The sequence below is a fragment of the Emydura macquarii genome, unplaced genomic scaffold (genome assembly GCF_026122565.2).
Source record: "Emydura macquarii macquarii isolate MOO-44397 ecotype Brisbane River unplaced genomic scaffold, CSIRO-AGI_Emac_v2 contig_3530, whole genome shotgun sequence".
Lineage (NCBI taxonomy): Eukaryota > Metazoa > Chordata > Testudines > Chelidae > Emydura > Emydura macquarii.
Window position 1 is genome coordinate 7791578 of NW_027133667.1, and position 15795 is coordinate 7807372.

Below are 15795 nucleotides of genomic sequence, written 5' to 3' on the forward strand. Positions count from 1 at the left end.
AGGCACTGGCAGCAGCATGGGAGCTGGCTGCAGAAAGAAGGTCTGTTAGCTGGCAGTCGGGAAGGCAGGACTGGAGGGCCCAAGACCCAACCAGAGGTGCACTCCGATATCTGTGGCAGGAGGCCAGAGGGTTTAACAGAACATTTAATTTTATATTGGACACAAAAAAATGAAATTCAAAGAAGTTGAGACCTGATATATCAGCTTAACCATCTTAGAAACAAGTACAGTTCCATGTTAACTATCATGCTCCTCTTCTGTTATCCTCAGAATCTAGACTTAAACACATGTGAAGGGTAGGGCACCGGTTGTAACAATGTCATTTGCTATTCCCAGGCACTTCGAGCCATTATGAACGAAGCAACTCACATGGATTCAGGTTAGGGCTTTCTGGATGTTGCGATTAACCCTTCTAGCTGGCTCAGTGTTGCCAAACCCAACCATTTAAAAATCATAAGTAAGATCCACCAAAACCATGAGACATAACGTAATTTTTATGTGCCTTCTGTTTCACCCTTTACATTATGCTTGTCACATTTTTAAGCTGTCCTCCACAACCCTGAGGACTAGAAACTTGGTTTAAAAAAAAAAATGTAAAGCTGAGATTCTTACATGTTCACATGCCTTCAGGAGCTGGGGCTTTAAGAAACGCATCAAATATCACAAGAGTTGAAAAAAAATTGAGTTGGCAATACCGATTTAACTATTTTAGATACTGAACTAGAGACACTGAGTAAAGTATATAGTTAACACTTAATTTTTTTTATTATAAAGTACTTTCTGCAGACTTTTTCTTATTTAAAACAGACTTATTGCTGTAGATTCTCTGTACTTTAGTGAATCGGATTTGTCTCAAGACTTTTATTTTTACTTTCTCTTGTGACTACAGAGAGGCAATAGTATTGTGAATGTATGGGTCTCCAACTGTTTTCAAGTTAATAACATTCTGTGATAGTTGCTATAATTTCCCAGGGATCAGTAACAAAATGTTGGCATGACATCTCTGCTGGAGAGAGATGAATTAAATTGTGGGCCCTGCAGAAACCTAGGCAATCCATTTTGTATGTTTGCCTTCCAAGGGATTTAAACATGAGAACATGTGGACAAAACAGATTAACTGTTTTTAGCTCAGGCTGTTTCTGCTTACTGTAATTTTGAACATTTCCCAAGTTGTTTTTAGAAGGATTTGAATAATTGCTTCTCAAAGATTGAAATATTTTTGTATATTTTTTTAAACTTAGGGAAATAATTATGAAGAATAAACTGTGTGTGTATAACTGTGGCCTGAAAGGGATCTTAGTTCTTAGTATTTTAGCTCTTAAATTCCACATATATTAATATTGTGCAAGCGACTTCCATGAAAACCAGTCCATTTAGGATACAGGTCTTAGTCCTATCCAAGAAAATACTATTTTCCTTTCTTTTTAAAAAACAATGAAGAAATTTCACTAAAATAACTGACACACTGTAACTTGCAAGGTAAAACAAATTGAACATCAGACACATTCGTATAAAATATTTATCTCTGCACCTTCATTGCCCTGTATGTTACCAAATACATCTTATTAAAAAATGTTCCTCATAAATATATATTGGAAACTATTGAGGAACTTGTAATGGTTAATGAGAACTGAGGTGGCAGAAATGTTTGACAGTTCTATTGAGTGCCAATATTAAAATATACTTCATGGTTCAGCAGTTATAGGATAATTCACGTGATCAACATTTTGTCTTTTTTTAAAGGGAGAGGAAAAAATGGACAGTGTTTTCTCAAACCCTCTTTGTTTTTAAACTCATTATGTAAAAACAATTTTCTCTTGTTTTTTGAAAATAAACATGCCCAACCTCTCAGACTAAGTTGTCCTACATTTTAGGAAGTGAAGGAGCTTGCCATCATTAGGCTGTGTTAGAAGGATCTACTTCACCACCCCTTGCCTTCTTCTCATTCCTCCCTTATGTTTTCCCATCAGAAAAGCATAATTTCTTTTTACTAGTTGTCAGCTTCTCAACCTGTGTCATTAAATGTGCAGATATGGCAATCACTGAGTAAATATTATGAAAGCTAAAAATGAGCCAAGCGAACTTGTTGCATAACAACATTGCTGGGGAAATGCTATATTTCAGGAAATCTGTGATTTATTTTTTTCTCTTCACTTCTTACCCAGTATCTGGATGACATATTTGGAAGGAAGGTAGCACCTTCAACGTTGGTAGTGAGGGCACAGCCCACACACTCTTCGTTCTACTGCACTGTTTACCTGTCAGTCTGCTCAGCAAAAAATTACAACCATCACCTTGACCAGAGGCAAGGTGTTCTGTCATTTCTGTTAGCCTGAGGAAAAAATAGGAATCTGGCCATGTTGTTAGCACATGTCTTCACACAGCAGATAAAGCCCCCAAACTCCATGACGTTTGTTAGCTTGACACGGACTTTTGCCCAACTCTAGAGCAGTGTTTCTCACCAATCAATCCGTGGACCAGCACCAGTTTGTGGCAGCCTTCTTGCCAGTCCTTGAGACTTCCCTGACATTGAATATTAATATTTAAAATATAAAGATTTTTGGACTTGCATTGTACATGGTTGTATTCATTCAGTTATTTCTGAACCATTCAAAAATATTGCATGGTGCTCATATGCAAAGCAAGTTTGCATGCACTTGTTGGAAGGAAGTAGTTAACAGAAAGCGGTGAGAAAAATTTAAGTTCTAATAAAACTTTTACTTAGCTAAATCAGACAATGTCATTATCCGTTATTTTGGGACCCACATAAATTACTGATACTCTGCTTTGGTTCTTGTTAAATGAATGAGACGTTATTAATTTAGCTATATCTAAATAATCCTTTCACCCATCAATGAAGAACAGTCACATCTGAGAGAGAACCCAGCAAGTTGCATTTATTTTTGTCTTGTACTGCCTCCAGCAGCACAGAATCACTGGGCTAGTGGCATTGGTTCAGCGCTGACTCTGAGGAAAGAGTGACTTTTAATGGATGACAAACACTGCCTGCAGCAACCCTGGGTTTTAGGTGAAAGTCTCTCTCTTTGACACTTCTTGGGTGGGGCGGGGGTTACAGGGCTGTGAGGCACCTTGCTGCTATCTGCCCTTAGTCTGAAGAAGCCTTGTGTGGCCTGCCAGGTCAGCTCCTGGCACCACCAGCCAAAGGCAGCACAACCACCCCCCTTTTCAGCCTGCCCAGGTTCCCCTGTCCTTTGTGCCAATTAGCAATAGCGAAGAACACTATTCTGTCACTGATTCCGGGACTACTTCTGGGGCAGGGCTGGAGCAGCTTTCAGCCCTGGGGCTTCCACCCCAAAGCGGTGGCCAGGGTTGGATCAGCCTCTCTGGGACACTGTTTTGTCTCCTTTTTCCTCTCCTGCACCACGGCCCTGTATTTTTAGTAAAAGTCAGGGACAGTTTGCAGGCTTCTGTGATTTTTTTGTTGTTGTTGTTGTCCATGACCTGTCCCCGACTTTTACAAAAAATACCCGTGACAGAATCGTAACCTTAGCGATGGGCACTCAGAGTTCTCCAAGCAACCCCCTGAGGTGTCCAGTCCCAGAAATTAGTGTTACCAGACACATGGTTCCAAGTACAGCTTGTAGTTCTTACTACAACTTACTAGTAGTGACATCACAGCTTAGTAGTTACCTTTAGACCCCAGCTCCACTTGAAACATGGCACTTAGATTTGTTTCTAGCAAAAATAAGAACATGTTTATTGAACAAAGCTTTGATATTCTAGTGGTAAAAAAGAGAAGCATTGGAAACAAAGCGTTACAGATAAAACAAAATCAAAAGATACTTTCTAGAGTCTAAACATAACTAACAAGACTCCCTCTTATCAAATAAGATACTCTTCACAGTGGTTTTCAAGCAGAATGGCTGAAAGCGTCCTTTCATGAGATCAAGCCTGCTGGCACCTTGTCTCCTCCCCTAGATGAAAGATGCCGGGGCATCTCCCTGAACCCGTAGATGTATTAGGACCAGTCCTTTGCTGTTCACCTGTAAACAGGGGTCATTCCCCTGCTGTTCACCTCTTCTTGTTAATTTCTTCTCCTAAAGTCCCTGCAGTCTCTTCATCGGCATTTGATTCAGTGTGCAAATAGACTTTCATTGTAAGACACACACTACGTCATGGTCAGCTAGTATAAGTGTCTCCTTCCTATTTGATGGAACCTGTCCTAAGGCACGTTCCTGCTGGGGGACCTGCCTTTAACATCAAGACCTGAAGAATGTAATTTCCAATCTGTACATATCTCCCCACGTGTTATCCACATGTACATTTTGCAACGATTGTGGTGACCAGCATGACACAGGCGTTTTGTAGAGGCCTTATATGACACTCCGTGAACTAGTCTGTAAATACCATACCCAGAGGATCCCGTAGCCCTTATGTAACCTAGTGCCCTCTGCCAGTTGGCATCAAGAAGTCCTTTGGTCATATTAAGTTCCAAAGGCCTAATCCTGTTTACTTTGAAATCTGATAAGATCAAAGCCTGAGGGATCATCTGGTACAGCTAGTACATCAGCAGCTGCTATACTTGACAGACAGACAAAACCAAAACCCCAAACGTCACCCATCTGAGGGTGGGGATTTTCAAAAGTGTCTAAAGTCAATGGGAGTTGGGTGCCTCAACCCCTCCCCCTTGGACACTTTTTGAAAATCCCACCCTAAAATCTTGTGCTATATAATCTGTTTGTGACACAAACATAGATTTACTGTCTTTAGGTTCCCAAAAGGAGCATGCTGAGGAGGGCTACAGTGGGGGGGGGGAGCTGAAGGGTGTGCATGCATGCATGTTTAGGGGAGTGCTGGTGGAGGTACCTGTGGCCTTCCTGTCACAGTGGAAGGGCGGCTGGCGCAGGCCCAGGATGCAGTGCCAGCCTGTCAGTCAGTGCCTGCCTGCCTTTCCCCCTCCCCGGGGCTGGGACCCGGGTGGGCAGGATGGCTGCAACGGAGGGACCAATCCCAATGCAGAGCTAGCTGTTCTTGAGCTGCAATGTCTGTTTTGCAACAATCCTGGACATTCCCTCTTAGTTGAAAAATCTGCCCGGACAGAGGACGAAGGATCAAAAAAAAGAAAATGCCCGGGAAAACCAGGACATATGGTAACTCCACAAGCATACGTGCCATGTATCTCTTTTCCCACCCCCCCTGCAGGATGAACATTGGGGATCAAAAAACACTAGGCCATTCAGACCGTTCTTGTAAGTGCTGCTTGTGACTTCATGCATTGCTCCCATGAGTACCTGACCCAAGTTCACATTCAAGAGTGAAATATTCATTTTTATTCTCAAGCATGTTCATTGTACTCATCTCCTCTAACCCATTTCTTTCTTGTTACAGGGAGAACAGCTGTTGTACAGTAGTTAAAGCTAACACTTTGACTGAAAATGTATTATATGGAAAAGCTATTAATTACAGAAAAACATACAGCATTGATTGTGATTTGTGTCTCTGTGCCCCCTCTGGGAAGAAATTGGAGACGCTTACACAGTGAGACTGGGCAGCTGCCGGGGGATGGGGTGGGTGTGGGGGGGGGGGGGGAATTCCTCCACCAGGATCCACAATAGTTCAGAAGTCCTCCTGTCCTCTGCACTGTTTTGGAATATTATTCAGGAAGAATTGGTGGCCTTGAAGACTGGAGTAATAGAAATTGGATGAAATGTAATAGTACACAGTGCAAGTTCATGCGCTTAAGGATGAATAATAAGGATTTCTGCTGTAAGATGAGGGATTTCCTCTTGAAAGGGAAAGAAGAAAAGAGAATTGTGAGTTGATCTCAGGATGACTGAGCACCTGTGTGATGCGGCTGCAAAAAAGGCAAATGTGATTGTAGGCTGTAATAGATAAGTTATTTCCAGTAGAGGTAGAAAAGCATTAATGCCACTGTACATGACAAGACCTCATCTGGGATATGTGCACAGTTCTGGTCACCCTTGTTCAAGGAAAAAAATTCAGAATGGAACAGGTACAGAGAAGGGCTACTAGGAAGATCCAGGGAATGGAGAGCCTATTTTATGAGAGGAAACTAAAAGAGCTTGGCTTGCTTCGGCCTTGATTTTGTTAGACTGGAGGGGATAAGATTGCACTCAGACATTGGGGCTAAACTCCAGAGAGAAAGAGAGAATATCTGTTTGTGCTAAAGGACATGATCAAATGGGTAGAAGCTGCCATGAATAAACATAATCTGAAATTTAGAAGGTTTCTAACCATCAGAGGAGTGAGGTTCTGGAACAGCCTCCCAGTAGGCACTCTGGAGACACACAACCTAATTTTTAAGACTGAGTTTATTAAATTTATGAATGGGATTGTATGATGGAGTTGCCCATGATGGGGTTGGGAGCTGAGGTTGGGAGCCTTGGGAATCAATTTCAGTTCATGTCATGTGTTCCTAAAATCTCATGCTTTAGGGCTTCAGCCAGTCACTTATAGTGGGTCAGGACATAATTCTCATACTCCTAACATATTCAGGGGGGTTTTGTGTCTTTCCTCTGAATCCTCAGAGATGGCCACAGCTGGAGACCAGATTCTGTATGGGGTTGGCTGGTGCGCTGAAGTGGTACTGAGAATTCTTGCTGAGGTGTTTAGGTGGTGAGACTTGCTCAGGATCTAAACTGATCGCCATATGTGGGTTGGGAAGGAATTGTTCCTAAAGTCAGATTGGCAGATTTTTGCCTTCCTCTGCCTTCCTTCCTCTGCACAGGTCACTTGCTTGGATCATCTGTGTATATCTCACTAAATCAATTCCTTGCTATTGCTGTGGCCTCTATCACTGGTGCACCTTGGTCCCTCTTACTCTCTGCCTGTGGCACAAAACAGCTTATTCTCAGAGGAGTGGAATGCTTTGGTTTAACTAAAGTCATTGGGCTCAATATAAAGGTTTCTGGGTGAAATGTAATGGCCTACATTGATAATGATATACAGGAGGGCAGACTAGATGATCTGGTGGTCCCTTCTAGCCTTAAACTACCTGACTTTTGTGGTGTATTAGAAATATCACTTCTAATTGTGTGAACATTCTGCTGGTTATGATGCTTCATGGAAATTTTGAAGTCATGAAGTAGCACACTTTACATTACGGTGCAATATTTCACCCCACAAGTTTTTGTGCATTAAATTGTACATCATACATAAGAAACTTCATGAGTAATCCATAAACTGCAGTTCTGTTCACTTGTGATATCCTTTGAGTGTTTTTGGATGGCTAATGTATTTGCAAGAAATGGGACTGCAATGTGAATGCTTGTTAAGCCAAAAAACCCTCCCTCAAATTAACTAACTTTTAAAAATTGGTGAATACTGTTTAGCTACTCAACACTTAACGTTGGAGTAGGAGAGTAAAAGGTAAAGTTACATTACTTCATGAATGACTTAATAGGCAGGGACAACATTTGACAAACTGGCAGATGGCACTTAGACTAATCATACTCTATGCCAGTGATGGTAAGATAAATCAAGGGTGCTATGACAATTTAATTGTACAATATATCTTTGTCAGGCTGTGTCTGGAGTGGCTCACAACTGTAAGTGCCTATCTCAGGGCAGAATGTAAGACAACAAGGGCAGACACCCCAAATTGGGGGTATGTTCTATAATTAGATTTCACCAAGCCAATAACAAATAGGAACTCCTGGTTCACTCTAACAGCCTTACCATGGACTCTCCAGTCTATCTTGCCCACCCATGCAAAAACTGAATTTTGTGATAAAAGGTCACTTAAACCTAAAATCACACCTCATCCAGTTTCTCCCAGTCCCAAGAGACCAGTCACTTACCCCTGATCAATTGGTACTTTGGATCTTGCATCGAAGAAAACCCTGGCAGCCAATTCTATAATAAACCACCTATAGGCTTATTAGCTAAGAAAAAAAGGAATGAGAGTGATTGATTGAGAGGTTAAAGCAGGTAAAATATATGTACAGATGAGTCACAGTCTATAATTCCAAATCCGCCAGTTTCCCAAAAGTCTCTTAGGGCTACCCAAAATAACTCTGGGGATCTCTATCTTCTCATTCAGTTATTCTGCCCTGTTAGAATCCAAACAACCCAGAGATGAAGGATCTTCGTTTGAATCCATTTGTATATCTTCTGATAGAAGACAAGCTGACAGTGTCTCTACCCATATGAGTCTTTCCTTTGATGACATGAGTGAGGAATGTTTTTAGCCTTTTGATCTCCGACCTTCATGCCTAATGGCCACTTGCTTTGAAATTAGCATATTCTGTTAGTCCTTAAGTCCTTGGTTAACATTTCACAAGGTTTCTTTCATGGGTTATTTAGTCAGAGTATACACATTGTGAATTTTTGCTGTTACATTTTAACAGGAACAGATAAGTGAAAACAATGCAAGTAACATTCCACTAGTTTTCATGAAGTTTAAACATCTGAATACACACTTACACATTTAACACTTTGATCTCTTGTAACACACAAGGGAATTAACCCGTGTCCCTGATCTGACTTGGTCTGCTGGTGTCACAATCATACCCAGGGAAAGTTAGAGGACTTGTCTTAATTGAAATAGTTACCTTAATTTAATACACCTGAGTTGCTAGCTGGAGTGGATGAATGGCCACATTGCAAAAGAGTACCAAAGCTTTATAGAGTGATTTGATTAGCAACTGATGAGTGTGATATCTTCTCTATTTTACTAGCTTGAGCTCTAGCGCTTCAATCCCCTCCCAACCCTCGTGGGCAAGTTAAACTGAAGCATAAAGCACAATTAACGTTAGAGACTTGTGTGGCTAGGAGTCAGGTTAGGGGCAAAACTCAAGGTATAGCGCAAGCTAATGACGACGTGAAGACAAGCCCAGAGTCAGGCTTGGACCGGAGTGATGTCCTGCCTACCTACGGACAGTCAGTGGGACTTCAGAAGAGGTTCTACCCATTACTGTGAGATGTGAAAATTCTTTTTTCTGTGAAGGAGAGAGGAGATAAGAAATGAACTGAGTCTTTGGCACAAATCTGAGGCTGGTGGCAACAGGCTTTGTTAACAATTCACTTTAAAAGTGTTTTGTTTTTGTTTTTTTTAGTTGCCTGCTGTGTTTCCTCATAAGACATCATGATTCTGAATTAAATTTTGTGACGTGCTTCATGTTCTATAGAATTTTCCTTGTGAGACTTACAAAGAATTATTAATTTGGAAGTTGCTGTAATCTGGGAGAGAAGCAGTTCAGTTTTGTTCAGCATACTTTGATGGCTCTCATGGCCATTTGCCTATATTTGGTAACGGACAATTTGCAGGTGAAGATTTGCCGCAAACGATTTGATACCAATGTATGCTCTTTACTACATTGTGCAGCTTAGACTGTCCCATTTATATAATGAATATTGGTTGCACTGAATTAATCTTTTGTCTGAATATTTAAGAAAAAAAGTAACTTGCTATGAAAGTTTAAATGGTTATCTGTTTTATTTTTAAAATGTGGTCGTGGATTGGTGACTTAATGAAATTTTACTTGAATTCGTGCACATATGTTTATAATGGACAGTAACGGGACACAGGAATAAACTATCTACTCTGACTTATGAATTTGGAAAAGGAACAGAGTGTAGGGATGTTACATGCACAGAATGTTTTTATGAAATTTTAATTTTTGTTTTATCCCTTAGGATTTTACTTTTAAAACAGTTGATGGTCTGAGTTAGCACCTGGAAACTACTGTTAATGCGTGGTCTAGATTTCTCTCTCGGAAAATGCGGTTGTGAGTGGAAAAAGGATCTGACAGCCATTTTTCCTTACTGTTCATTCCTTTTTACTCATGTGTCCTGCAAAAAGATTATGCTGTTACTGAACTGGACCAAGTGATTTTTTCCCCCCCTTTCTGTACTATTATGAGCAGCTTAGGTATTCTTTTAGTGAACTGGTTTTGATTCAAGTCATGGTAGAACAGATCTAGATAAAATCCCCACTTTCTGTGTGCAATAATTTCTTACTGGGATAATACTTTTAAAGAGAGTGTATTTTAAAAATGTTGCAGTAAAGAGTGTGGATTATTTAAAATCAAATCTGTAATATTGCAAAATGTACTTGAGGTTGCAGAATTGTTTTATAGCTCCCATCTGCACAAAACTGATTTCAGTTCTTAAAGCCAAGAGATACTTGAATGCCTTTTTCTTTCTCTTTAGATTATCAGCGTCTGATGACAGTAGCAGAGGGGATCACCACACTGCTGTTCCCGTTTCAGTGGCAACATGTATATGTTCCTATCCTTCCTGCCTCTCTCTTGCATTTTCTTGATGCTCCTGTCCCTTACTTGATGGGCCTTCAGTCCAAAGAGGGAACTGACCGTTCCAAACTGGAACTTCCTCAAGAGGTAAATATTGCATGCAGTTGTCAACCTTTGTGTTTTACTAACCCAGCTGAAAATATTTAATCATTATTCGCTTGAGTCCCCAGTGGAAAGCTGCCACATCATAAACTCCCCAAAATAACTTTGGCACAGGTAAGTCTCTGCTTAGGGGAGACTCTAGCTGGAATCTTGCAGGACAAAACTGAGATGATATGGAAAGCCTGCACAAGTGCTAGTCCATGTGGGCCTGACTTCAACAACTGCTGTTAATTCTTTTAACTACCAAATTCTTCTATTGTCTTTGCTCCTCCAGAGAGACAGACTTACTAAAGTAACAAGTCAGTGAATATGATAGAAAAGGGTGTTCCGACAATTTCTTCTCTACCAGCTTGTGGGTATGGAGAGAGTATGGAAAAGGACTCTTGTATCTCTGAAGCTCAGAAGGTTCTGATCATCTCTGCGTCACGTGCCTTCCCCACCATTATAACTCTTTGTCAAGGTCACAATCCTGGTTGGGATTCCATTTGGGGACAATCTACTGGAATTGATGCAAAGGTTGCTATTAAGTGATACAAGGCTTTTATGTGCAATTCCACCCACAAGATGGAATATGCTAGCTGTCTCTGTGCTCCCAGACCCTACCTGCTCCTGGATAAGCTTTTGGGAATTGAGGCTGGGTCTGCCACTAGACCACCAGCCTGGCCTTAAATTACTTATATTTAAAGTTGTATACATTTTTATTTCTATTTAGTTATATTTAAAGTGGTATACATATTTAGCTAAGGTCTCTGCATGAGTGCATGTCTGAGTACTTTTAAAATATTCAAGTGAATTTAGTAACTGTTAGACGTGCTGAGATTACTGCTCTAAGGTGTCTCTAGTCTATGCAATACATTGTGGAAAGTGAAAGCTTATCCCCACGGTGCCCTATCAGTATGCCTTCCAGCAGTGGAAAGATAGGTGAGTCTCAGCACTTGCTCAGTCCTCTGTGGCATCTGTGATACTGCTGGCTACTGAGTTTTTCATTGATAATTATGTTAGGGATGGAGTGTCAGAGTAAAAATTGGGCTGAGACCACTAAATTCATTTCAAGTAGGCCACTGGACATCCATTGTAATTGTAATGGCTTTGGGTTAATACCAGCCTGAGCTGTAGTCAAGATCGTGATCTAGAACTTCAGGTGAAATGGCAGTAGGTTAAAGAGCCTGTTGTCTGAAGAGTCACTATGCATTATGTGGATTTTGCCTTTACAATAAGTACATTTTTAGAAAGGCTTGTTTGCATTGCTGTAACACCTAGACACCACAGTGCCACTGTGCCAGACATGTGACAGAGATGGTCCCATAAGTGTTTGAGGGATATGGACTGTTACTTTAGAACAGCAGTAAGAAGCCCGACAGGATTGGGGCTGGGGAGTGTTCTAGGTAGAAATTCTGCACTGAACAAGAGGCAGAGAAAAATGCTGGTTTATAATAAAGGTCCTTTTTCTGAATTAGGAGGACTTTGATTCTTTACCATTGTCACGTGACAGTAAGGTTGTTGTTCATAAGTCTTCTCTTGAATGAAGTGTCCGAACCATGTGCAATTTGCTGTGTTTTAAACATGAAGCAGTTACCTAGCCATGCTTTTCAATAAGGCTATATTAATAATATTATGCGCTTTAGTTACCAGATAAAAATTAAGAAAATTACATCTTAATGTAGTAGCCTGATAATACTAATGGTGTGCCAAGTTAAATGTCTCCAATATACGGAGTAATATTTGGGAGGAAAAACTAACTGTTAATCAGCTTAATATTTGGAAATGCCAGCAGTTATAAAAGACATCTGGTGCCAAAAATAGACTGTGAACAAAACAGATGTAGAGCTATTTCTTTTAGTTTTTTCTAAATATGTACCATATATTTTGGGGAAGTACTATATCAAAGTGTATTTTATTTTTAATGCTTTTATTATGATCTCCCATTCTGTATACCAGCAATGGTTAATCTTGTTTGAAAAATGGTTATAGTACATGGTTGATACAGAATGTCATAGCAATTATGCACGGTAGAGTGGGAAAACCTTGAATTTAATAGGGAAGATTTTGAATCTGGACTTTGGGCAGATTAAAAAAAACCCCAGCAACCAGAAAATCCTCTAGCACATGAAATATTGTTCTCTTTAGCATTCCTTTATTGTTCAGGCCAAGGGCCAGCTTTTCAAGTGCTTGGTCTAAATATAAACCATTTGTGTGTTAGAGATAAAATTCTAACAACTGGCCATCATGCCTTCTTAAGGTTACTAATCTCCCTGCATTTACTTTGTCAGATGTTTTTTGAAGAGGAAAGTGAACAGGACACCTTAGGGGTTTTCTGAACCCGGATCTCATTTTAAAATATTGTAAATGGTATGCAGAGCTGAAATTAAGAAGTCTTTGAAATGAAATATTGATAGATAAGAGTCTTTGAGCTAAGAGCGTAGAAAGAATTATACTACTTCAAGTCATTAACCATTTCATAAATATATATGTTAAGAAAAGCAGATTGCTTTATACTGAGCAATAATTTTATTTGAATGTGTTCCAGCTTTATTATGGAAAATCATGATAATGATGTACTATTTTAATCAGTGAATTTTAATATCACAGGAAGGAACTATGTGAAATGTAATTAATGTCGGAAATGGCTTTGAAATAAATGTTATGTCAGAAAATTATAGGGGTTTGGTTTTGTTTGTTTTTATTTTTGGGATTTTGTTGTTGTATTGAATGTTGTCCTGCTGAAAATTAACTTTTTCAAAAAAGGAGGAGAAATATTAATTTCTTTTAACCTGGTCTGGGGATTAGCGTACAATAATACATGATATAATTTGTTAGAAATGGAGTGGATATTTAGAATGCACTAGAGAAACAGAAGGAATTATGGTAACCAATTAAATATCAGTTCAAAGTCTCATAAGGAGGTATTTCTGTTGCTCTGTGAAGATGTAGATCTCTTTGTTCTGTAGATTTATGTCAGGCTGGAACATTTTAGAGCACAGTACCCTTGAAAAACTGATTTGTTTTAGCACTTGCTTTATTCAGCACAGTGAATTCACAGGCAGTGGATTTCAGATGCAAGCTGCAGTTCAGGAGAAGAAAATCAGTTACTGTTTTCATCCTGCTGTAATTCCTTAGGGCGCGCTTGCAGTGTAACTAATTTATATGTAGGGTTTTCTCCCTATGAAGCTTACAAAATGAAGTGTCTACTAGAGTAGACAGATAACTGCACAGTTTTAAGATCCATGGTCCAAGATCATCCCTGTGTTTTAAAAGCTGTGAGGGGAAATTGAAAAACTCCATGAGGAAATCCTCATGGAAGTTTCCCTGCATGACCCACAGGGGGTCAAGTTTTGTCCCTCAGTAGGAATGCTGCCATCAAATATGGCACATCCTTGAGGGTCCACATGAAGGCTCTGTTACTCCCCCATTGTGGCTCTGATCCCAGCAGGATTCTGTCCCCACCCTCACTTCTTGGTAGCGTAGCTACAGAGGCTCTCCAGGGCAAAGCAGCTGCCAGGGAAAATCCTCAGGGAAGTTATTACTGCCTGGAGCTATGTTGACTCTTTTATGGCTAACGTTCATGTGGGCAGAGAGACCATTGTGTATCCCCCTCTTTCATAGATCCTATTGGGAGGGCCCAGTTTTGGGGTGGGGATGCCCCTGTACCACTGACTCCCCAAACCCTTGTCTACATAGAAGACTGTTCTCACCCCCACCCCACATGGATTTAAGGAGGTGCAGTCTACACCATTGATTTATAAAGTCACCATTTTTTTTCAAGGATTGCCATCAGTTAGTCCATAGATTTATTTCAGTAAAACCATATGCTTGTGGACTGCCTAAGTAACTTTCCTGTATGGCTGGCTGTTCTTATCTAGCACTAAAACCCAATGAATATAGTAAGAATGGACGTCGCCAGCTGGGAAGGAGGAAGGGAGGGGGAGAGAGAGATTTTCATGACAGTTCAGTTTTGAAACTTAATTACTTGATTTTATATTTTACACAAGGGCTCTTGCTATGTGTTTTTGTTTGTTTGTTTTGTTCATTTAAAAAACGAATTTGGGAAATACCAACGAAGATCTGGGATTATTTTCTAGAGCTTGAGAATAAATTCAGTACCATTTTCAAAAATGTATATGTAATTTTGTTTTATCTTTTTCAGGCTAACTTGTGCTTTGTGGATATTGATAACCATTTCATAGAGCTGCCCGAGGAGCTCCCACAGTTCCCGAACAAACTGGAGTTTATTCAGGAAATCTCTGAGGTTCTCCTTCAGTTTGGAATCCCTCCTGAGGGTAACCTGCACTGTAGTGAGAGTGCCATCAAACTCAAGAATCTTGTTCTTAATGACTTGGTCAATGACAAGAAGAACGGGAACATACCCAGCAACACCATCAACATGTATGAGTTGCTGAAAGGCAATGAAACGATTGCCCGTCTGCATGCTCTAGCAAAGAGGACAGGAGTAACGGTAGAAAAAATGACCATCACAGCTCCTATGGCAGAGAAGGAAAGGGACGTAAAACTGCAGTGTGAAGAAGAGGAACTGAGGGACTATAAACTAAATGTGCAGCTTCGTGAGATCTTTGCCAATCGCTTCACTCAGATGTTCGCAGATTATGAGGCCTTTGTCATTCAAGCCTCACAGGATATGGAGTCATGGTTGACAAACAGGGAACAGATGCAAAACTTTGACAAAGTAAAAATAACCAGAAGCCTTACGGTTTTAGCTGACTCCTAATGGGTGAAATAGTTACATTTTATTTATGTATTCATCACTCATTCACTCCACTAAGAATCCTGTGCCTTTCGATAGACAAGGCCAGAACCTCAGTTAGCATAAATCGGCATAATTTCATTGAAGCCAGTGAAGCTAAGCAAATTTACACTAATTGGTGGTTAAGCAGTTGAAGGAGCATTATCTGTGACTTTGTTCAAAGCATAGTGGTATAAAAGCACTCTTATATTGTGGAAATGGGTGTATTCGGGAAATTTAAAATATAAATCCATTTATAGTGGCTCCTTCTTTTTTTAAAAAAGTTTGCTTTCCATCCAGGTTTCCTTTTTTCTTACTTGGCCATGCAGTGAAACTTACAATTTTTTCTCTGCAACATCAAACTATGGAAAGAGATGTGGTGTCAGAAGCCTAGCATTGTGACTTTGTGATATAGAAGAATGAAAAGTAGGCTGTGACCTGTTTGGGTGGGGCTGATGAAAATCTGAAATGTTAGTGAAAGAAACATAAAATAACTAGTCACAACTTTATTTTAGAGTGGCTTTTCAAAGTAAGCAATAGTGCTCCTATAGAATCAACTTTGTTTTTATATCCAAATCCTCCACTAAGTATGACAGTAGAAGGATTAACATCAAAGAAAAAACTAAAAGATGATTTTGTCAGGTTTGACAAAAGGTAGAAATGCTGCCTCTAATAAGTTATTTAGTTTACCAGTATTTGTCACAAGGGTAGCCTGTTCCA

General features: G+C 40.0%; 1 protein-coding gene across 11 annotated transcripts in view; it reads left to right on the top strand.

The window, feature by feature from the left end:
* Positions 1-15795, top strand: part of DENND5B (DENN domain containing 5B) — a 159123-nt gene that overhangs the window by 82910 nt on the left and 60418 nt on the right. For all 11 annotated transcript variants that reach the window (XM_067536098.1, XM_067536095.1, XM_067536099.1 and 8 more), the window contains 2 exons: positions 10135-10322; positions 14482-15018. In XM_067536098.1, the coding sequence (XP_067392199.1) occupies positions 10135-10322; positions 14482-15018 (725 nt within the window). The remainder of the gene's footprint in view (positions 1-10134; positions 10323-14481; positions 15019-15795) is intronic.